The sequence below is a fragment of the Galleria mellonella genome, unplaced genomic scaffold, assembly GCF_026898425.1.
Source record: "Galleria mellonella isolate WM207_F2 unplaced genomic scaffold, CSIRO_AGI_GalMel_v1 utg99, whole genome shotgun sequence".
NCBI lineage: Eukaryota > Metazoa > Arthropoda > Insecta > Lepidoptera > Pyralidae > Galleria > Galleria mellonella.
Window position 1 is genome coordinate 1083336 of NW_026442184.1, and position 25042 is coordinate 1108377.

General features: G+C 37.4%; 3 protein-coding genes across 5 annotated transcripts; 1 reads left to right on the top strand and 2 right to left on the bottom strand.

The window, feature by feature from the left end:
- Positions 1-734: 734 nt before the first annotated feature.
- On the bottom strand, positions 735-5324 carry LOC113521280 (nucleolar protein 11). The gene is made up of 4 exons (XM_026906768.3): positions 5084-5324; positions 4215-4379; positions 3377-3758; positions 735-1837 (listed from the first exon to the last, which is right to left on the bottom strand). The coding sequence occupies exons 1-4, from the start codon at positions 5213-5215 to the stop codon at positions 759-761; spliced, it is 1758 nt and encodes a 585-aa protein (XP_026762569.2). The 5' UTR covers positions 5216-5324; the 3' UTR covers positions 735-758.
- A 181-nt stretch (positions 5325-5505) lies between these two features.
- LOC113521199 (alcohol dehydrogenase class-3) lies at positions 5506-6913 on the top strand. Its single transcript, XM_026906663.3, has one exon. It carries the CDS (start codon positions 5697-5699, stop codon positions 6825-6827), a length of 1131 nt encoding a protein of 376 aa, XP_026762464.2. The 5' UTR covers positions 5506-5696; the 3' UTR covers positions 6828-6913.
- A 2314-nt stretch (positions 6914-9227) lies between these two features.
- On the bottom strand, positions 9228-24567 carry LOC113521477 (regulator of MON1-CCZ1 complex). 3 transcript variants are annotated; one of them, XM_052902956.1, is made up of 12 exons: positions 24112-24532; positions 23657-24027; positions 22640-22761; positions 21661-21779; positions 20229-20348; positions 19572-19704; positions 18742-18842; positions 17241-17398; positions 16795-16945; positions 15466-15708; positions 13654-13876; positions 9228-9790 (listed from the first exon to the last, which is right to left on the bottom strand). In XM_052902956.1, exons 1-12 carry the CDS (start codon positions 24229-24231, stop codon positions 9735-9737), a joined length of 1917 nt encoding a protein of 638 aa, XP_052758916.1. In that variant the 5' UTR covers positions 24232-24532; the 3' UTR covers positions 9228-9734. The 3 variants fall into 3 exon arrangements, with proteins under 3 accessions (XP_052758916.1, XP_052758915.1, XP_052758913.1); XM_052902955.1 differs by lacking the exons at positions 9228-9790; positions 13654-13876; positions 15466-15708 and adding exons at positions 15986-16258; positions 24539-24567 and having other exon boundaries at positions 24112-24438; XM_052902953.1 differs by lacking the exons at positions 9228-9790; positions 13654-13876; positions 15466-15708 and adding an exon at positions 15986-16258.
- Positions 24568-25042: the final 475 nt, after the last annotated feature.

The following is a 25042-nucleotide window of genomic DNA, read 5'->3' on the forward strand; positions in this document are numbered from 1 at the left end:
GGCACTAGTGAGAGATGATAGATGAGGATGAAAGCAGGTCTGTTATTGGTGGTTTAACCATGATAGTTTCCAGAGAGAACTATGTGGAGGTCGACCTAATAAAGTATATTGCTAATAATTCCCTTTCCCCCTAATACTTTAGGGGGTTTTTATGGGTGAATATGGAAAGGTAGCCCTGTCAGTGCTATGGGTATATACTACGGGGCACTAATAAGTGATCACAGGTGAAAATATTGTAGTAAATTCAGAAATTAACCACTATGACTTCCAGAGGCTACTGCGTGAAGGTTGTTGATTGTGACTACATTAGGGGTATCAATTCCTCATGTCAGAAGAGGAAAGGAATTGTTAGTAATGGAGTCTTATTGTTAGCAACTTACCTTATCAGATTGACGTTTACCAGCGAGAAACTGGAAAACATTGTAGTTATTTTTTGTGGAAATTATCACTGAGTCTGTTTTGGGTCTGTTCATTGTCTGGTTTCATATTATAAATGGTATTCTAGTTTGATAATTAGGCAATTTATGTGATTGTATGGCATTTATATTGCTATTGAAGTTTTTTTTTTTTCAAAATATATAATCTTAAATTAATATATTATGTTATGTCCATGGTACTGCTCATGTCTATAGGCGACGGTTGCCACTTTCCATCAGGTGGGCCGTCAGCTCGTTTGCAATTCTAAGTTGTATAAAAAAATATGAATTAAGATTGTAAAAGCAAAAAACTTGATATAATAAAAACAGATAGTTTATTAATTATATTTCCATCATTTCTATACTATATGATAACTTTTCATCATTATAATCATCAGTGGTTTTACCATTAAGAAGTTTATTTAATACGGGCAGAAATTTATCAATTTTGAACAATTGATTTGTCAGATATAATACAGAATTCAATACATTTTCTAACACTTGCGTGACTTTTTCATCTTTTGTCATTACAAATTGTTGATAGAATGCGTCCATTAATAAAATGCACCAATCACAGAGTTTGTCCTCCATCTCCACACCAACGGGGATCAGGGGATCTGTCAGTAAATGTGATATGTAACTCATAAGAAACAATGTATCGCTCAACGTCAACAGCTCTCTCAAATGTGGTATTAATAGTGCATCACTGAATGATATTTGCAATACATAATTTAGAAGTTGACTTTGCCTTAGTGTTTCATTATGGAACAAGTCGTTAAACAAACTGACAGCTGCTTCTTTGTCAGTAATATCAACTTCGTTTAGCCGCAACAAATTTATAGCATGCCTCAATAAAACGGACAGAACTGATTCAGGGATATCTCTGAAATTGTTTAGCAACTTCTTTATTTTGTCAGCTGAATTCTTCTGTAATAGTGGTGTTATTAATTGTGCACAAATGCTCCTCTCTGTTAAGCCATATTTTATCAGTTCCTTTATTTCATTATTTACATTGTAGTTGGGGTCTTTAGTTTTGGCCCAGTGTGCGACTTTTGTATATTCGTCTTTTCCAATCTCATGGGAGCCTAGAAGGCTGGACAGATTTCTATTGGATTCTAACACATATGGTAACATACCAATGTGATTAGTGGCTTCTAATAATATCCTCTTTTTTATACAATACAATTTTGCATTGTCGGAGTACATTTTCATAGGATATCGGTATGATCCAATACCAAGAAGTACATTATATACTAAGATTACTGCTCCATCATTGTCTAAATTGTTTCCGAACAAAATAAGGTGGTCCTTTTCCATGTACGCAAGTGATACAGGAGACATTGTGGAAATCCAGGGTACTGTTCCCACGACCTCCCACTGTTTTGTTTCAACATCACACACTGTCATTTTTGAATCATTCCCTGGAATAAGAAATTTAATTTATCAAGGAAGCATTAATTTTACAAACATGTCATATATGGTATATACTTTTTATATTAGAATTAGCAAATTGTTAGAATTTTGATGCCTTAAAATATGTGGCTGGTTCATTTATTTATTTATTCTTTATTGTACACAAAAAGTTACAAACATATAATATATATTAAATAAAGATGTACAACAGGCGAGCTTAACTCTGTAAGAGTTCTCTTCCAGCAAACCCTGAGTGGAGAGGAGCATTAATTACCAGCGGGCAGTGTGCGTACAATAATAGGAGGAAACAGTATAGTTGTTTCTATTAAGAAATAATTGTTTGACATAAAAAAATTAGTATTGTTTTTGACAAACAAGCACACAGACTATCTGATAGTAAACAGTCACTGTAACTTATAGACGTCTGTAATACAAGGTGTGTTACATGTGCATCGTTGACCCTGAAGAAACCATTTGAAAAATATGGCCATTTTGGAAAGGCATCTCCAATCAAAACCGAGTGTCTTAGCTGAGAAGTATAAATTCCGTCAGAGAAAACAAAAATCAGACGAAACTGTAGCTCAGTACGTAGCAGTGTTAAAAAAAAAATGGCCAATACATGTGAATTTGGAATGGGATTGGAAGAAAGTCTACGTGACCAGCTCATCTGTGGCATTACCAATGAGACGATACGGCAGCGGATTTTCGCTGAGGATACATAGGACTTTGGTAAGGCGTACAAAGTGGCCGCAAGTGTGGAAGCAGCGGAAAAGGATGCGGCGGTAGTGGAGGGGCAGACGTCATTTTGAAAAGGCAACACGGATGCCGTATGGCAAAGAATACACCCTCTATTAAGAACCCTATGTAGTCTTTAGGGGGATCTTCAGTTTGAGCTCATTCCACAGCCCGAGCGTTTGCAGGAGAAAACTCCTCTGAAATTGCACTGCATGTAACCATTTAGGTTTTAGTGTATGAGGAAAAATTCCATGTTGATGGTAAGTGTTACTTAAATTCTACCGTTTTAGAAAGAATTAGTTTATTAATTAGTTGCAACAATATTCTTTATATTGGTATTGCAGTTATAGTTGTCATTAATCATTAATCAACAATTAATCATTATTTTTTCTAGTATTTAAAGACTATTCTTTTTAATTTGTTAATTCGTAAATAATATCATTTGTATTTAAGTATATTTTAAGAAAAAGACATAATTTTTATATTAAACAGGTTATATTATTCCTATAGACGATGGTTATTTTTGCATCAGATGGGCAAATATCTTGTTTCCTATTCAATATTGCATAAAAATCACAATTCAATGCGATTTGGACTGTGATAGAAACATATAAGGATATATAGTTATTTAGGCAACGTGCTGAAGAAGGGCCAAATTAAATGTACCCGTAACCGGCGAGCGTGTATGAAAAGATCGATGAATGTGGAAGAAGCGAAAGAGGTTTGTTTGAATCAAAGCATTTGGCGTTCCATTGTTTCTGCCTACCCTAATGGGAGACAGGCGTGACAGATATGTATGTATAGTTACTTACACAAAATGTATACAAAATATTTATTGTTGGTTGTCACTATCAGTTCACCAACAACATACACATTTTCCGATCTGGTCACCTTTATCCTGGCCAATTTAAACTTGTCCATGTCACCAAGCTCATCTCTAATCTGACAGTGAATAATTTCATATCTATCTTGTTCATCTTTTTTGTATTTTGTTACGTAACATAAAAAATCAGTTTTTCCAATGGTCAGACAAAAAGTATCTATAATTTCTTCACCCTCTTTTAATATAGATTTGCTTTCATATGTTTTTCTGTTTTCAATCGCGTACGGTAAAGATGCACAGTTGCCATTGCTGAATATTATAAGTGGAGGCTGCTTTTGTCTTCTAATGAGTTTCAAAATATTTAGCGGAAACTGGAAATAGGTTAATAAGACACAAATTACCTAAATAGAATAAGTAGAACTAAACAGAGATTGTTCGAGTACTAAAAAACTGATAAAAATATTGTACACAATAAAAAGCATTGAGTATTGTAATATTCATAAATACAGGAGAGCATGTATCAGTATTCTACAGGGATTGAACTTGAAACTATCAAAGGTGTAGAGATGTGGGAAACTGCTATTTTAATAAACACATATTTTGAGTTGTGTATCTACTTATAACTTCATGTCAATAAAAATGTAATTTTTTATTTATAAAATATATTAATAGAAGAATTATAATCACACTTTATGTAGGTATTTAAATATATTTTTCATTAATTCCTAATGGATTTGATATTAAATATTTTGATTTGGCTGTAAGTATATCAAAAACTGGTCAGTTTAAAATATGTTTCACCTATTTATTTTAAAAGAAATTTTTACCTTGTACTTTTTAACTTTATCTAGATTTTCAGAATCTTCCATCCACTTTTTAATAGTATTATTATTGAATACTCCAACATAAGAGTCCTGTTCTTCATCATAGACAACAGTACCTGTTATATGATCTTTTGAAGTCCAGCCACCGACCTGTTTTTGATCTGAGAGCTGAAAAATTTACGTCAACTCAATTATATCCTAATCCAACCATAATATTTAAAAATTGAATTGCAATAAGTCTAGTTGCTTCATATAAATAAATTAAATTCTATTGAATATATCCTTACAGCCTAAATAGTTGCATACAATGCGGTTTCAGAGATGTTTTCTCCCACTAACACTCGGGTTATGGAATGAGCTCCCTGCCGAGGTTTTCCCGAGAGACTACAGCATGGGATTCTTCAAAAGGGGAGTAAAGAGGTTTTTTCAGGGTCGGCAACGCGCGCGTAATACCTCTGGTATTGCAGGTGTTCATAGGCTACGGTAACAATTTACCATCAGGTGGGCCGTATGCTTGTTTGGCACCTCAGTGGTATAAAAAAAATATGAATGTGAAAAAGTATGTAAAGACATTGCATATTTATTAATCAAAGATGCTTAGACTGAAGAAATTTGAATGGAATTTGGTGTACCGATAAGTTATTAATTTATGCTATAGTTATACATTAATATATTTCATATACCGGCAAAGTTGCGGTAAAATAATTAGTAAGCATTCATGTATAGAAAAAATATAACCTATAAGTTTTCTTCCTTTTGGTGTGTTAATATATCCTTTTAAATAATCCTTTTGCTATGTTAAAAGTTTAATGTTGACACTGGTATGATTTGTTTTAACATGCAAAAATCTAACATAATAGTTAAATTCTTACCCGGTATTTATTTACAACATTTTTTCCTAATGTGACGAGAACGTTTCCCGAGTCTTTGTCTCTTGACACACCAAGAAAACTTTTTTGATCTATCAGTGGGCATAATACATAATAATTATGGAATTTAGCCATTACTTAAGTAATCAATGTGAATAAAATTATTCAATGTTTTCTTAAATTAGTGTGAGATTATATATTTAGAGGTTATAAACATTTAATACAGAGAAGACAAGAGTAGAGAGACGATGCCTAAAGATTTTTTTTTATTGCACAGAGTAAATTCTAAATCACTACCAACACTTTATCCTTAGTCTATGTTACAACTGAAGAGACATACTCCATGATAATTATATTATTAAATTGTAATTATCTTTTAATTGATTTTTAAATAGGTGAATATTAATAAATCGGTATTAAACTGGTCCTTTGATCATTTAATACTCCATATTTAGACATAGGCATTTATCTGTGTTTTTATATTTCCTGTGCTTTGATTTTGGTTATTATGTCATTAATTTACTGATACGCACTATCTTGATATATAATAATTTAGACGTCGTCTTAAGGAATTTTAATTCGTCGCTAGCAGCCGCCGTTGATATTATTGCCTAAAATGTCTACAGCCGGTAAAGTAATTAAGTGTAAAGCAGCTGTCGCCTGGGAGGCCGGGAAACCATTGTCCATCGAAGAGGTTGAAGTAGACCCGCCCAGAGCAGGCGAGGTTCGTGTTAAAATAACCGCTACCGGCGTTTGTCATACTGATTCCTATACTCTATCCGGAAAGGATCCAGAAGGTGTTTTCCCAGTTATTTTGGGCCACGAAGGCGCCGGTATCGTTGAAAGTATTGGAGAAGGCGTCACGTCAGTCAAACCAGGCGATCACGTTATCCCCCTGTACGTTCCGCAGTGCAAAACTTGCAAATTCTGCCTTAATCCTAAAACGAATCTATGTCAGAAAGTACGAGCGACACAAGGACAAGGCTTGATGCCCGATGGTACGAAAAGGTTTCGCTGCAGAGGGCAGGAACTATATCATTTCATGGGATGTTCAACATTCAGTGAATACACTGTAGTTTTAGAAATATCCATTTGCAAAGTGGTAGAAACGGCGCCATTGGATAAGGTGTGCCTGCTAGGTTGCGGTATCCCAACTGGGTATGGAGCAGCCTTGAACACCGCCCAAGTAGAACCAGGTTCGAACTGTGCCATCTTTGGGCTTGGGGCAGTTGGTCTTGCCGTGGCTCTGGGCTGCAGGGCAGCAGGTGCTAAACGCATTATTGGTGTGGACATCAACCCTGATAAGTATGAAATTGCAAAGAAGTTTGGTGTCAATGAGTTTGTGAATCCTAAGGATCATGAAAGGCCAATCCAGCAAGTTTTAGTTGATCTAACTGATGGTGGATTAGATTATACATTTGAATGTATTGGCAATGTGAACACCATGAGAGCTGCATTGGAGGCATGCCATAAGGGCTGGGGTGTATCTGTTATTATTGGAGTGGCAGCCGCTGGAGAGGAGATCAGCACTCGCCCATTCCAGCTTGTGACAGGGCGTACATGGAAAGGAACAGCCTTCGGTGGCTACAAGAGTCGCGACAGTGTGCCCAAACTGGTCAATGAGTACATCAACAAAAAACTACCAATAAATGACTTTGTCACGCACAATGTGCCCCTGAAAGAAATCAACGAGGCATTCCATTTGATGCATTCTGGAAAAGCTATCAGAGCTGTGGTGCATTTCTAAATATAAGAATACATGTTTTTGCTACATATTGTTATAACATTCGAAGTCTGGAGTTATATTTTAATAGGAAATAAATTATTTTCATATATTTTTGTTTTATTTATTATAAAATACCTTTTTTTTTTCAATACAGATATAACTTCAATGAGTAATAATTAATGGCTGAAATTATTAATATGGCGCATTGAAATAGATCTAGGGGTCTATTCTCATGTTACAATCCTATTTACACACATATATATTGTCAAAATTGTATTGTTATTACAGCTATGTATTAATTCAGGTCGTGACCCAGTCATCCCAGTTCATATTCTTATCAACTCTGTATTGTTACATAATTGCGTTTGTTTATAACACGTTACAAGTAGCTATTTTTCTAAGTTATTTTATTTACAGCTCAATTTGTTTTAACATAAACTGTTTTATTATTTACATATATAGGTATATAGAGCTGTTTTTATTGTATTATATATTAAAAATTTTTTACTGGGTGTTTAGTTTATCTTCAATTGTACGGTTATTACCCTTATACATTCTACAGTTTTCTTTCAGCTTTTTTTTTTTTTTTTTTTTTTTTTTTTTACAACACAGGGGGCAAACGAGCATGCGGCTCACCTGATGGTAAGTGACTACCGCCGCCCATAATCACCCACAACACCTACGGCATTGCAGGTGTGCTGCCGGCCTTTTAAAAAGGAATATGCTCTTTTCTTGAAGGTTATGTTGTCGTATCGGTTCGGAAATACTGCTGCTGGAAGTTGATTCCAAAGAGTGGTTGTGCGTGGGAGAAAGTGCCTTGAAAAACGCACGGTGGAGGACCGCCACTCGTCCAGATGGTTGGGATGAAATTTTAGTTTATGGCGGGTTGTACGATGGTGAAAATCAGCAGCAGGTATCAATCCGAACAATTCTTCAGAGCACTCCCCATGATAAGCTTCCCAAAGGTTGACTGTAAGAGATCCCTTTATGGGATAAGTCCGCCATTGTATATTAAATTATTTACCAGTGTTTAATCTGAGTTATGTACAAGAAAGATTTTACAACAACAACTGTATAATTTTATTCATAACATTTGACTTTGCAACACAAACACAAAATTCACATAAGAGTGACTCGACCGATTGTTAGAGTATATTTAAATCGAACAAAATGTAGACGATTTGCAAACCTCTCCTCTTTAAAAGGTAGCTAAAAATATTTCCAGTAAAGAAATATCACACAAATAGACAGTAATCTTGAATCTTTACTTACAAAATGGAAAATTCATTATGTTTCTTTTCTAAAATCGGTTAAATAGTATCAAATGTACAAAAATTGGGGATTGTTCAGAGCATAATGCATGCTGTTACTACCAAAATTGGGGGGGAAAGAGACTGTTAGCAATGGAGTTTGACAGCCTCATTGCTAGCAAAATACCCTATTAGGTCGACCTCCACGTGGTTCCCCCTGAACAATTCGTGTTGAATTCGTCACGATGGGCTAACTGACCTAGTTCATCCTCACCTATCATCCTTTGGTGCCTCGCCTGTGTATACCGATAGCGCGGGTGGGGTTACGTTACCATTCCATTATCACCTATTAAAAAAAAAACTACCAAAATTGCTTTGTGCTTAAGTGAATTAGTAAGTAGTATTGTTTAGTCATAATTATAATAGTAAATAACTTGTTTAGATTTTATGGGATTGACAAGTTAAAAAACAAAAATTCCAAATTAAACGTAGATTAAAAAAAAATGTACAAAATTCCATACTAACACGGTGATATTCTTGGCGTCGCGTGCCAGGTTTCTCAATGGGTGATAATGGAATGATAATTCTACCTGCATACCCTGACGGGACACTAGTAAAGGATGATAGACGAGGATGAAAGCAGGTCAATTAGTTTGTCGAGACGAACTCATCAATGATTAACCATTACTGTTTCCAGGGGGAACCATGTGGACGTCGACCTTATAGGGTACTTTACTAGCAATTATATTGGTAGGTTGTATTGCTAACAATCCCTTCTGTCCCTCACGTTTTTTTTAATGGGTGATAATGGAATGATAACCCCCACCCGCGCTATCGGTATACACCGGCGGGGCACCAGTGAAGGATGTTAAGTGAGAATGAAGCAGGTCAGTTAGCCCATCGTGACGAATTCAACAAGAATTATTCACGATGGTTTCCAGGGGGAACCATGTGGAGGTCGACCTAATAGGGTATATTGCTAGCAATGGGGCTGTCAAACTCCATTGCTAACAATCCCTTTCCCTCTTGTCCCTCACGTGTTAGGTCAATATACGAAATAAGACACAATTTAAAAAAAAATATATTTAATTTATTACATTTATAACAAAATATACATTTTCTTTTGCTTATATATAATATAATTATTATATTCCTTTAACAAACAAGATAACTACATTAAAAAAAAAAAAAAAAAAACTATACATGAGAACTTCTGTTACACTTACATGTGCTTACCATAGTTTATTAAGATTTATTTAGCATAAGGATTTGATTATTGATAACAAGTTTGCACATGTCTATTGCGTTTAACAAATGTAACAATATAAATGATCACACCAGAGCCTTTATGAGGTAGGCAGAGAGAAAAGAGTGTAATTACCTCACCTGTACAACTTGTCAACATGAGACACGATGGTTCTTTTAACTCGACTACTTGGCTAGGCTTATGGTTTAAAGCAAGTCCCAATAAATTTTGAGAGATTTATATATAAATTTGAAAATGAGATGTTCTTTTTAGTGTTTACATCTGATTTGTAGGTCTGAAATCCTCATCATCATCATGGAAAAACTCCGCAAAATATATTGACACTTCGAGTACAAATATATTGCGTACCTATTTCGCTTCATAATTTACTTACTTCGTATATTTCGTAATATTCAGGCACCGATGTGATGGCTACTGTTCAGACATCAATCGTTTGTAATATTCCACGTAACTATCGCATTGTTCGCCTGCAACAAGAAATAATTATATGTTTTTTTTTATACAACTTAGAATGGCAAGCAAGCTGACGGCCCACCTGATGGAAAGCGGTAACCGTCGCCTATTGACATGAGCAGTAGCATGGACATAACAGAGTATACTGTTTCGCCCATGATACCCCCCATGCGTTGCCATTCCTGAGGACTCAGGTGTTATTCCTCTGTACCCAGTAAATTCACGCCATATCCCACCCTTCAAACCGAAACACAGCCATGCAAATACAACTGCTTCACGGTAGAAACACGAATGAGACAGAGGTACCCAAGCAATCGACTTTTGTACAAAACAAGTTCACAGGTGTAACGGAAATAAGAGCACGGAATAAATTGAAGGTAGTTTTTTTTATAACACGAAGGTAGAAAATAAATAAACAGTCCGTCTGCTGGTAAAATTTTGTACTTAATTATAATGAACATCTAAATAAAAACCCCTGTTAAATCCTACTACTTCTCCCTTTAGTACTATTTTCCTGCGTTTTCTCTACATTTTCCTTCGACATTGTTATTAAGTATTTGTATGTTTATGTATATATTTCATTATATATATATATATATATATATATATATATATATATATATATATATATATATATATATATATAGTGCGCCACCTACCCTTAGTCTTTTTGTCAATGTCCTCTATCCAAAGGTTGTCCGCCTTTTGTATCAATTTTCATTAATATTTACTGTATTTTTTTTTTCTTGGTGCAATAAAGTGTAAAATAAATAAATGAATTATTTTATCCTCAGAAATAGTAACCCATAAAGGACGCTAAGGGCGTTATAGTATATTTTATATATGTTCACGTTGTTATTCAGGTCTATAGGCGACGATTATCACTTTCCATTAGGGGTGCCGATAGCTTTTTGCCAAATTGTCATAAAAAAAATGTATTTACTATTATTATGGGTTACTTCATTAGTAGTCCAATACTAACTTGAACTAGTTCATTGGACACATACCTATTTCCTGCTGACATATAAAACTCAATCCAGATATAAACATGTATATACTAAATCTTAATTTTTACTTAATTACTTAACAACATTTTATGTAGAAAGCAAACACTTTGAAGTGTCTCTTTTTATGATTGTTTAAATAAAGAATATATCTACTTAATTAAAGTACATTAGTGTGAATATATTTTAACGATGGTGTCTCTATGGTTGTATGTACCTAGGTACTGATAAGGAAACTGATAACACTCTGGCATATGGCATTTTAGATATTGACAGTGCGTACATAATAATGATAAGTTGTTTATGGTTTTGACATCATGGGTTTGATAACCCTGGGTTATTGTTATGTTAAATTTCAAGATTATGAGGTTCCATAATGATTAAAATCATGACTTTTATTCATTTATTCGCTGACATATTTTTTTTTTTTAAACTTTTGTACATGTATTTTTTTTTTTTATCTTTTTTCACTTTGCTTTTGTACCTTTTGCTGTTTGTGTGCTGTAAGTGATGCAAATAAATTATCTGTCTATCTATATTATTAAATATGAAGCTGGTAATGAAATATCATATCAGGTTTTAACTGTCCACAGCTAAACATGGGCCCCCACCTTGAGAGGTTTTGCCAGTAGTTGCCACGCTTGGCAGGCGGATTGGCAACCGCCGTTAAGCTTTAGAGATGTTTTAAGAGGGACACTTCTGCCCGTATCTCGTCCTCCTTTAGTCGGCTCTTACGACACCCACGGGAAAGGTAGGGGTGGCCTATTCTATGCCGGGACCACACGGGAATGCTCATGAACACAATGAAAGAATATAGATTATAAATTCTTTAAAAATAAAAAATCAGAGTAATCTTAAGTTATATTATAAAGAGGTTATATTATAAATAGTTTTTAATGGATAATGGATAAACTAAGTAAATATTTAAATTGTTTTAAAAATTTATTTATTTATTCATTAGTACAGATATGTGTACATGGCGGACGTAATGCTAAAAGCATTCTCTCCCAGTCAACCATAGGGAAGTATCAGAATACTCGAATGCGGTACTAGTAATTATTGATATACATACATACTAAAATTACATATATAAACAAATAGATATATATGAATAACAAATATACTTAGACATATATGATCTATACTATATTATACACGAATTTGGGAATAATATAAAGCACTTATTGCTCGGATAAAAATAAAAAGTCAGCGTGAACGCTTTTTCTTTTCTTTCACGTATAGAAAGCTACAGCATCTAGTAATCTTTGTATTTTTTTTTATTATACTGGCATGACACATTGACTCCATAAATTAAAATTCGAATCATATTTGTTCAAATAGACTTGTTTACAAGCACTTTTAAATTGTAATTTTTTTTAATCTACTGCAGGGTTCGGTAGATTGTTATCTGTTGAGAAGAGCCCGTAAGAAACTCAACAGTCATTCTTTTAAATCTCTGTTAACATTATATGTACTTATTTAAATGTACTATGTCTGTAATTACATGGTCGTTAAAGCCCGCGCATAATCGACTAACACCATGCACATTTGTCATTCGATTCATAAATTCATAGTCACGTAATGTTGAAATTATGAAATCCACCCGAGCAAAGTAGAGGGGTTATTTATTAATAAAATACTGTCCAGATTGCGCTACGGCGGTATCAAGGTCACGGACATCGTCACGATAAAAGAAATTGCACTGTCATGTTCATGACCATAGATAAAACAATAAGTTTGATAATAATGAGTCGAATTTTTTTTTAATTTGTGGTAATATACTTAAAGGATTAAAATGTTTTCTTTTTTTTTTTTTATTTGTAGTAATATATTTAGAAGAGAACTAGCGACGCGTCCCGGCTTCGCACGGGTGCAATGCTGATACTAAATATACTACAGAGTGGTTTAAAAATTAATCTTAATACTGACTGAAATACAAACATACAATTTCGAAAAAAATGTCACGCAAAAAAGCATTTATTTATTTATTCATAGGAATCAATTTTCCACTCATTTTTCTTTCGATGCTAATAATTTGTTGAATTATGTAATAGAAAACGAAAATGGTAAAATATTAGAGAAATTTGTTGAAGAGGTATGCTATAATGATATAAGTAAATTGTGGTCCATAAAAAATGTGTATTTTGTATGTAAAAATGTAGCATTATATTGCAGCAAAATCAGTTATTTTAAAAACCACTGAATTGATTTTAAAAAATGTCTATGGGACAATTTGTAAGTTTGTCTTTTCAGATAAAAAAAGATATTTCCAAATCGGTTTAAAATTGACGGGGTTATGAGGTAACAAATATAAAAAAATACAACAAAATTGTCCTCCTTATTTTTAAAGTTGGTTCCAAATATAATAAATAAAAATATAGCATTTCATGCAGAGACTTAATCTCGCCATTCGCTCCTATAAGGTCGACTTAACCCTACATTGCTAGCAATGATCTGGCTAAACACCATTACTAGCAATCCAGAGGGAGACTTTGTACAAGTCGTTTACTTGGGTACCTCTAACCCATGCGTGTTTCAACCGTGAAGCAGTTGTGTTTGCATGGCTGTGTTTCGGTTTGAAGGGTGGGATATGGCGTGAATTTACAGGGTACAGAGGAATAATACCCGAGTCCTCAGGAATGGCAACGCATGGGTTTTTTTTAATACAACTTAGAATGGTAAACAAGCTGACGTCCCACCTGATGGAAAGTGGTAACCGTCGCCTATAAACATGAGCAGTACCATGGATGTAACAGAGTATACTGTTTCACCAATGCAACGCATGGAGGGTATCATGGGTGAGACAGTATACTCTGTTATGTTAAGCTGTATAAAAAAAAATCCCTTTCCCCACAGCATTAGTCGAGTCATACCTTTCAAGAAGTGCGGCGACCCGCGGAGTTTCTCGTTTCTGTTGACCAACATGTGGTAGATGGCGATGAAGGCGGTGGGCTCCGAGTGCTGCTCGGCGTACTGCTGCGCGGCGGCCAGCAGCTTCCTCGGAGACAGCGTGTTCCACGTAGTACCGCCCGCTTGCCTTGCGACCCCCACGGCGCTTATCGTCTCGTCCCAGCTTAGCAGTACTTCGATTATCTCCTGTGTGAATGCTAAGTATTATACAAATACATCAATCACCTGGACCGGACCCCGGGGGGGGGGGGGGAAACTGATCCGTTTTTATCCTCACTTATCATACTTCCCTGGTGGGGCACCAACCATACCGATAGCGCAGGCGGAGTTAACATTTGATTATCATCCATTGACTTGAACTTCAACTAGGATACACTGTTTTTTTTTAGTTGATAATGGAATGGTAACTCCACCCGCGCTATCGGTATACACCGGCGGGGCACCAGTGAAGGATGATAGGTGAGCATGAAGTAGGTCAGTTAGCCCATCGTGACGAATTCAACAAGAATTATTCACGATGGTTTCCAGGGGGAACCACGTGGAGGTCGACCTAATAAGGCATATTGCTAGCAATGGGAAGCATAAGTCAGAATAAGTGTGGTGTAAATTTTGATAATTGCAGATAAAGTAGTACATGTCGGTGTACATGTATGGAGTACATGAATGGTGGACAGTATTTCGTCGCCCATTGTTTTCTCATTGTGATTATTTCTTGTAATTGTTTATATTTATAATAAGTTCACTATTGTAATCTTTTGGAGGAAACAATAAAGAGTATCTATCTATCTATTTCATAATGCAGAATTGAATTGAGGTGATTACTATTTCTGTGACAGTTAAAGTAAATTGTTTTTATTGCATTTTAAAATAATTATGCTTTATGCACTATAGAAAGACTTTTTTCGAATTTGAAATATTTTGAATTTCGATTTTGGTTGATAGACGTTTTTAATTAATTTTTTTAAAAATATTTTTTTTTTATCGAGCGAGGGAAACGAGTGTTCACTGCAAGCAATTTTAATTTAGTTTAATAATCTTTTGAATGGAAGCTTAGGTCGCGAAGTGTAGTGAGCGAGTAAGTGAGTGAGGAAACGAGTGAGTGCGCGAGTGAGGGAGTAAGTAAGTGAGCGAGTGAGTAAGTGAGCGAGTGAGTAAGTGAGCGAGTGAGTAAGTGAGCGAGTGAGTGAGTGAGGAAGTGAGTGAATGAGCAAGTGAGGGAGTAAGTAAATGAGCGAGTGAGTGAGTGAGGAAGCGAGTGAGTGAGCGAGTGAGGGAGTAAGTGAGCGAGTGAGCAAGTGAGTGAGTGAGCAAGTGAGGGAGTAAGTAAATGAGCGAGTGAGTGAGCGAGTGAGGGAGTAAGTAAGTAAGCGTATGAGCAAGTGAGTGAGTGAGCAAGTGAGTGAGTGAGCAAGTGAGTGAGCGAGTAAGTGAGCGAGTGAAAGAGTAAGTAAGTGAGCGAGTGACTGAGTGAGCAAGTGAGTGAGCGAGTGAGTGAATTAGTGAATGAGTGAGTAAGCGAGTGAGTCAGCGAGTGAGCGAGTGAAAGAGTAAGTGAGTGAGCGAGTGAGTGAGTGAGCAAGTAAGTCAGCGAGTGTGAGCGAGAGCAAGTAAGTCAGCGAGTGAGCAAGCGAGTGAGCGAGTGAGCAAGCGAGTGAGTGAGTGAGCGAGTAAGTGAGCGAGTGAGTGAGCGAGTGAAAGAGTAAGTGATCGAGTGAGTGAGTGAGTGAGCGAGTGAGTGAGTGAGTGAGCGAGTGAGCAAGTAAGCGAGTACCGACCTCCTTGGCGTGCAGGCGCGCGAGCATGTCGAGCGCGAGCTGCGCGGCGGCGGGCTGCAGGCGGCCCAGCGACAGCAGCTGGCACGCCAGCGGCCGCGCGTCCGCCAGCGCGCCGCGCCGCAGCAGCGCGCGCAGCCGGCCCGCCGCGCCGCGCGCCACCAGCGCGCGCACCGCCAGCTCGGCCGCCGCGTGCTGCGCGGCCAGCGCGCGCCGGCCCAGCGACCGCACGTACGCCGTCACCACCTGCGCCGCACGCGCACCACGCTCACACACGCACACACACACACACACACCGCCAGCGCGCGCACCGCCGCTCGGCCGCCGCGTGCTGCGCGGCCAGCGCGCGCCGGCCCAGCGACCGCACGTACGCCGTCACCACCTGCGCGCGCACCACGCTCACACACGCACACACACACACACACACACGCCACCAGCGCGCGCACCGCCAGCTCGGCCGCCGCGTGCTGCGGCCAGCGCGCGCCGGCCCAGCGACCGCACGTACGCCGTCACCACCTGCGCCGCACGCGCACCACGCTCACACACGCACACACACACACACACACGCCACCAGCGCGCGCACCGCCAGCTCGGCCGCCGCGTGCTGCGCGGCCAGCGCGCGCCGGCCCAGCGACCGCACGTACGCCGTCACCACCTGCGCCGCACGCGCACCACGCTCACACACGCACACACACACACACACACACGCCACCAGCGCGCGCACCGCCAGCTCGGCCGCCGCGTGCTGCGCGGCCAGCGCGCGCCGGCCCAGCGACCGCACGTACGCCGTCACCACCTGCGCCGCACGCGCACCACGCTCACACACGCACGCACGCACGCACGCACGCACGCACGCACGCACGCACGCACACACACGCTCGCCCACCGTGTGCCACATACCATACTTCACCGCTGGCATACTCATCAATCAAGGGACACAATCTTCAACAGACTTCAAGACTCACCAAGAATTACCGAGCATAAACTAATACATCACCCATCCATATATTCTCGCATCAACATTATGCGAGTTAACTCTAACCCTAGTCAATCTTGCAACCCTAAAATCTCACGACAGACGACGAATAGTGACTTATTTATTGGATAAAACTCCTATATGTAGAAACTAAATCACCAAAAACTTCAGGACCTTTCTGGCGAAAACATTTCACTGCATACACTTTTGCTTCTCGACTGTGACGTGAGCACGAGCCTATCTCACTGTCAGTAGTTGTTATATTAAAATTACTTCTTATTCTCACTCTCTCGTGTTCAACAGAAACGTTATTAGGTTCATGACGATGACGATAGTGCCAGCATGGAGCTACTCACCTGCACGATGTACTTGTCATCAATATGCGACTGCAGCACGTGGCTGCACATCTCGGCCTGCGAGATGATCACGGGGAACCTGTGTGGACTCCTCGAGGTGTCTACGGTCTGGCCGGCCGTGTTGCGTGCCATCTCTAGGTCTGCCCATTTTCTGCACACAATATACTAAAAATAGTTGAATTCACAAACCGGGGAAAAGTTACACACGCGCACGCACGCACGCGTTTAACACACACCCACACACACAGGCAGCACGCACGCACGCACGCTCGCTCGCACGTACGCACGCACGCACACGCTTGTCTCCCATTATGGTAGGAAACAGAAACAATGGAACGCCAAATACTTCGATTCAAACAGAGAAAGTTTTTGACTTATAATAAAAAATGTACAAAAAAAATATCCCTCTTAGAAAATAATAAATTTCTATATCTAATTGTCCTTACCTATACACTAAATGTATTTCATCGAACGCCTTAGTGAGTTCCACGAGGTAGGTGCCAGCTTCCGTGACCAGCTGGTTCATCATCCTGTATATGGTGTCTCTCCCCTCCGTCCGTCGCAGCAGCACCGCCACTATTTTGGGTATCTCGTCTTTTACTACCTACGTTACACAATTATAGAAATAAACACAGTTCCCATTCGTGTTTCAACCGTAAAGCAGTTGTGTGTGCGTGGCTGTGTTTCGATTTGAAGGGTGGGATATGGCGTGAATTTACTGGGTACACAGGAATAACACCCGAGTCCTCAGGAATGGAAACGCATAGGGGGTATCATGGGCGAAACAGTTTACTCTGTTATGTCCATGGTACTGCTTGTGTCTACAGGCGACGGTTACCACTTTCCATCAGGTGGGTCGTCAGCTTGTTTGCCATTCGATTATAGTCATCTTCATCATCATCATCACCATATCAGCCGTAAATTGTTCACTGTTGAACATAAAGTTTTTCCCTATTAGGGGGTTTTAGCAGTGATTGCCACGCTTGGCAGGCGAATTAGAAACTGCAATAAGGCTTTAGAGATGTTTTAAGAGGGACGCTGCTATCTATCCCTCGCTGTCCCTTAATCGCCTCTCACAACACCCACGGGAAAGGAAGCGGTGGCTCATTCTATGCCGGGACCACACTGTATTCTGTACAAAATATATGAGGCATCTGTTGTAGCACTTAAGGTTCAATGATGTTTGCGCTTGATCTGTTTTAGAAAATCAAATGACACGTCTTCTCACTTCATTGTTTTATTGTGAACTGAAGGAACAATCCCTTTTTACTGATACTTATATTATAAAACATCAGGTGACGGCGTGTAGTGTGATTGTGTGCGTTAAGTATGGATGTAAGGTATAACTGAATGGATTGGTGTGTATACTGTATGTTACGATTACATATTTATTTTTCTCAAACACGCTTAAAAATGTGAGCATTATTTTGACAATCTTCTTCGAGATAAATCAATATGGCCGTACTGGCCAGATACATGCGGGCAGCGGCCGGCAAAAGTTGTATGAAAATCCATATCTGTCGTGTTTTGCGGCTAGACAAATTACTATGTAAACTCATATCTGTCCTGTAATTTAAAAATGGAATGACCTTTTACTTCGTAACATGGCTACCAAGGAGGCAAATAAAAGGTTTTAGTTAAATTTCGAATTTTGTTTATTGAAAAAAAAAAACAAAGAAACATTATGGCGCGTGAAAAATTATTATTGTTCGTTATTCGTCATTGAACTTAAAAAGTAAAATTGTGTTTTTGATTTCCGCGCATTGTTTGAGAAAAGTATTATACAAGCCTTGGCCACAACTAGGCATTGATGGACTCACGTATGTGTGTCTCGGCTACGTTTCGGCCCACATTTGCACGTTCGTCCATCAATGCCTCAGTTGCTGGCCGCTGCAGTAATGTACTATTTTTTACACTCTGTGATTTCAATGCACTGTTTCAACTTACCGAATGTGCTAATCCCGACGGTATAAGTCTGATGCGCCACAAACAGCCGAGCCGCGCGTCGATTATGTAGTCCGGTTGGAACACAACCCAATTGCCTGAGTCTGTCCGTTTGTAGAATCAAGTTCAGGGTTTTACGTACATAAAATTATTTTTAACAAATATAATAGTAACAAGAGAAGGGAAGGGATTGTTAGTAATGCGAACTAATAGTCTCATTGCTACCAATATGCCCTGTCAGGTCGACCACCACGTGATACCCTCTTGAGATTAATGTGTTGACCTGTCTTTTCATTCTCATCTACATTTCCTCTCTGGTGCTCTGCCAGCGTATACCGATAGCGCAGGCGGGGTTACCATTCCATTATCTACTATTAGAAAAAAAAAAAACAATACAATCCATGCCTAGTAAAGCATTTCGGGGAGACAGGAATTGTTAGTAATGGGGTCTAACAGCTCCATTGCTAGCAATGTACCCTATCAGGTCGATCTCCCTGTTCTCCCTGGAAACCATCATGATTAATTCTCGTGAAATCCTTCACTATGGGCTAACTGGCCTGCCTTTTCATTCTCACCTATCACCCCTCACTGGTGCTCCACCAACGTATACCGATAGCACATCCGGGGTTACCATTTCATTATCTACCATTCGAAAAAAAAAACAAATCAAACCATGCCTAGTAAATGTGTTATTTTCATACAAATATTACTTTATTAATATTATTAGTGATTATTTCTTGTAATTGTTTGTATCTGTAATAAGTTTACTATTGTAATCTATTGGAGGAAACAATAAGGAGTATCTATCTATCTATTTATCTACAAAAGGATACACATAGGGCACAGTTGGTCGCCATCTTTCGCTGGTTTCATACTGTTGCCAGCCACAATTGGTATGTGTATTGCTGTATTATTTTCCACTTTCGATTCTTCCATTATGTCGAACAGTTGAGACGTTTTACTCGACTGAAATGAAATAAATTGGTTAATTAGCTTAATTAATTTAATTTTTTAAATTAGTTTTAGCATGTTACTTCGTTTGCGTGGATTTTAAAAGTAGGATAAATTAATATAATATGTGTAATTTGGTACACGTGCAGGTTGCGTCCTAACATAGCACATAAAATACTTTAAGTACTGATTCCTGTGGGTGGAACCGCGGGATTAGCTAGTGTTGTATAACATTGTTAATACACATCATCTGAAACACAACTCGATTCTGTTTTTTTTTTACCTTTTTTATGCAACTTAGAATGGCAGACAAGCTGACGGCCCACCTGATGGAAAGTGGCAATCTTCGTCTATAGACACGAGCAGTACCATGGACATAACAGAGTATACTGATTCGCCCATGACACCCCCCATGCTACTTAACTGTATGTATATTTGCCAAAATTATCCATTTGTTTAAGAACTACCTACTTCTATCGGTATTACGCTTTGACGTTGACATGTTTTTATAAAATGCTGTGACATTGCGCGACACCAACCTGATGGTGCACCACGATGAGCTCGTCGACAACGTGCACCGCGAACCTGCCCACCAGGCCTGTCTTCAGCACGTGCGTGTGGTGGTAGCCATTGGGGCTGCTCAGGGGCATCAGCCACACCTGTAAACATGGTGCAGATCATCGTGACATTGTGGTACGTGTTGTTGCCCTCAACAGATGGTAGTGACGTCAATTTGATTTCATTTATTTATTTTGTGATACACAGGTTTTTTTTATTTATTTTTTATACAACTTAGAATGGCAAACAAGCTGACGGCCCACCTGATGGAAAGTGGTAACCCTCGCCTATAGACATGAGCAGTACCATGGACATAACAGAGTATACTGTTTCGCTCATGATACCCCCCATGCGTTGCCATTCCTGAGGATTCAGATGTTATTCTTCTGTAACCTGTAAATTCACTGCCATATACCACCCTTCAAACCGAAACACAGCCATGCAAACACGACTGCTTCACGGTAGAAACACGAATGAGACAGAGGTACCCAAGCAATAAGCAATACTGTTTACAATAATAAAAAAAAACATAATACAATAAAAACAATGAAACAAAGCACAAGTATGTTAAATCATATTACTAAAAAGAAAAAAGAAAGAGTATTTACATTCGCTAATAAACTGTTGATCAGTTGGGGGATTTCCATAATGGTAACATGGTTAAATACAATAAAAATAAATAAAATAAAGCTACAACCAAAGAACTGAACTGATATTTTTTTAATGATACATAGGCAAACAAATTGACAGACCACCTGATATAAATAGTGGTAACTATCTCCTATATACATGAATATGGACATCATAGGATAAACTGTGATGTACATGGTATATTTTAAGGATTACAATGTTATGCCTTATGACCCATACAGATGCGGTTCCTTCTAATAAAAAAATTGCTTTTCAAGCATTAGGTAGTTTTTTTTTGTATATAACTTGGTCAATGTAATGTGATTTAGTAACTATTGCTCTTCGGCATTAATACAAAATATATTATGATGTAAACTATGTATTATATATTGGAGTTTTAATACTGGCTGTTGACACTGAGATTTTTTAGAACAATGTATTATTTTTAAGTTTGTTCTATGTCAGATTTTTATAAGAAATGTCTCGTATTTTTTCACTAAACTTACAACACGGTTTCAGAGATGTTTTCTCCCACGAAAACTCAGGTTATGGAATGAGCTCCCTGCCGAGGTTTTCCCAAGAGACTACAGCATGGGGTTCTTCAAAAGGGGGGTAAAGAGGTTTCTTCAGGGTCGGCAACGCGCGCGTAAAACTTCTGGTATTGCAGGCGTTCATGGGCTACGGTAACTGCTTACCATCAGTTGGGCCGTATGCTTGTTTGCCACCTCAGTGGTATAAAAAAAATGTATATTACTGCATCTTGCTATTTACAACATGATATACCTCAGTGGGACCTGGCGACGACGCTGTAGATACACTGTGGCGAAATATAGCACACCATGTTGCGTCACAGAGGCGTATTACGCACACGTCCCTCTCCATCACAGGTTTTGACGCTTCCACTGTGAAATGTGATGGTAAATAGATTGAATATATGTAGTAGGTATAAAATATTAGAAATAAAAAAACAAAAACAAAAACATTCATAGATATAAAAATAAAAAAAAAAATTATGACTATACATTTTTACTTTTGTTACATTTAGCTTTTTAATATAAGGTATGTAAAAAATAATACTTTCATAGCTACAATAGTATTATAAGCGACGGTTACCACTTTCCATCAGGTGGGCCGTCAGCTTGTTTGTCATTCTAAGTTGTATAAAAAAAAATACTATTATGACCATAGTACTCCCCATGCATTGCCATTCCTGAGGACTAAGATGTTATGTGTTCACACCCTGTAATCTCACCATGAATGAGCATGAGTAGCATAGTACATTTAGGTCCTAAAGTCAATGTCTCAGTGGTATAAAAAATAAAGCAAATTACCACACAAATATAGTATTATTCATATTGGTGGATACAGTGCAGTAATAAGTTTGTTTGTCAAGTGATGTATTTATTAATTGCTATTTACCTTCATACTAGGTTAATACATAACCCCATTTTTGTTCCTTGTTTCTTATCTAGCATGTCATTATGTTTATTTGTTACTTATTGTAATAATTACTTGTATATATTTGATTTCATACTAACAGTGTTATATTAATATACTGCAACAAATACTAAATACACTATCAGGACTTAACATGACGAAAATTGCAGGTAAATAGTACCAACATATCTAATTTTTATTGCCAACATTTCAACATTTAGTTGTAGGTATTATTTACCCAAAATTTTCATCCCATAAAGTCCCAATAATGTATAAAATATGTGTCAACATCATGATAGTTTAAAATTAATTAACTTATACTAACATTCAAGTTTCTGCAGCTTGGTGATGGTAGAGTTGTTCAATGAAAACGGCTGTAGCAATACACCATTGTTGCCAGCCAGCAGCACCGTGTTGCTTTGTGAACACCAGGAGAACCAGGCACCACTGGATAAAGCATATTTAAATATAAATTAACTATTCGTGTTTGTAGCAGTTGTGTTTGCATGGCTGTGTTTCGGTTTGAAGGGTGGGATATGGCATGAATTTACTGGGTACAGAGGAATAACACCTAAGTCCTCAGGAATGGCAACGCATGGGAGGGATCATGGGTGAAACAGTATACTCTGTTATGTCCATGGTACTGCTTCGGACCATCCGCTTTGTTTGCCACTCTAAGTATTAAAAAAAAATTATTGTTGACAAAAATTGTATTGGAGTGGGTATATGATGAGAGACAAAAATGAGAAGTGTGCTAACGATGGGACCGAATGTTGTTCACACAATGGTAAATAAAAGTAACAGAGAGAGACAAAAGACTAGATGTGAAGATGACCTGAAGGAAGTGGGAGAACCATAGTGGCACTAAACCACACATAGTAGAAAGATGTGGAAATCATTGGAGGAAGCCTATATGACAAGACAAACTGATAAAAGATACAATAAAAGCATAAGGTTAAAATCTCATAAAATATGATAGTTTATTGTTATTAAAGGACTTTATATGGAATTATTATCAGTCATGAAATGAAAATGGATTAATGTGTGTAAATGTACTATCAGTAATTAAAGGCTCAAGTAAATAAATAAATAGTAAGTAAATAAAAATATGTTTTTTGTTTAGTTATATATCACTATAGTAGGTAATATGTTTGTTTATAAAATTATCTGTGTAAAAAAAGATTTGGGTTAGGACTCATAGATGAGGGACATTTGAGAGTTATTCTGTGTCTACGGACAGCTGATGTATTTTTTGTTTATCCTGGATACACTGGATATACATTTTAAGTTACATTATTATGTTTCTAAAAAAAATATTACATTAAAATTAATAGTAATATACCTAAATGATGTACTTTTCAAATTCTTCAACTGCTTCTTCTCAGGCAAGACTTGCAACAACTCAATCCCATGGTCCGTAATAAATGCTATCTCATTTACTTTCGGCCACACAAATCCCAGAATTTTAGCATTCTTCCATTTACAAGTATGACAGTACTCTATGTTTGTTGGGGCCAAGTCTTGGAAATTCACAAATTCCACTATAGCATTCTGATTGTCGTGGTTGCGTTGGATGGCCAGTATTTTGTGGTCTGGTGAGAATTTTATTGATATTATTGGACCCCTATCTTCCATCCTGAAGGATGTGCACTTCGATTCGTCCATTCCATTGACCGTCACACCTGTCACTCCTCCAGATCTAACTGTAAACACCTGCAAACACAGTTTGCTTCTAACTTCAACAAGATATAAACTTTGTACAAGAAATATTTTATATTTATCCATGTGACTACTTACCTCTCCATTTGTGTCGTCAAAAAATACATTTGTTACAGGACTATCAGCATCAAACTTTTTCGGCTGATCAGACAGAGCTAAGTAATACTCCTCGGTGTCTTTTAAGCTAAAATGAGACATGATTTGTATTGAAAAGTCGATTGTTAACGTGTGAGTAATTCGCCCATTACAATTTCACGTTGCCTTTCAAATTGCTCACGTGCTATATTTTAAGTACTATCGAAAGACTTTATTCAAACTCTTGCGATTTTGTTGTTTCATCAACTAGACAACAAATGAAATATTTTTTTGACAGCGCTGTACTTTGCACCGATTTTATTTTGGTCACTGAAAGTAACAATAATGACACTAATTTATTTACAATTCTATAAAATAGATAACAATATAAATGTTTTTGTTTTGTATATAAGATAGAGAAAACACAAACCTAACTAAAAAGTAAGTAATCTACTTATTCCTATAAGAACTGGTATTACCTTTACAATAACGAACAGGAAAATAAATATATGCAACCATTAAGAAGTATCAAAACGATAAAATAAATCAATACTCACAATGTTGTACAATTATTTACAATGTCTCTCAGCACAAAATGCCGATATAAATAAGTATTATAAAAGATCTAATTATTTTAAAGTGTAAATTTTTTAAATTTTATTAATTGGTTACATAGACATTTACAAATTTTTATACGAAGTGAGCTTACTTTTGCTGTTGTTCAATGAAAGAAAATTGACAGTTGATTGCATATTAATGTTACGTTCATGAACAGGCAATTACGCCTTGGCAATCATAATAAATTAGTATAATTTATTAATAGGTAATCAATCAACAAAATCATGTTCCTAATATTTTTAAAAAGTTTTAGTTTTAATTAAATTTTGTCTCCTAGTAATGAATTATTTTTCTTAATTTTAAGTTATCCTGAATG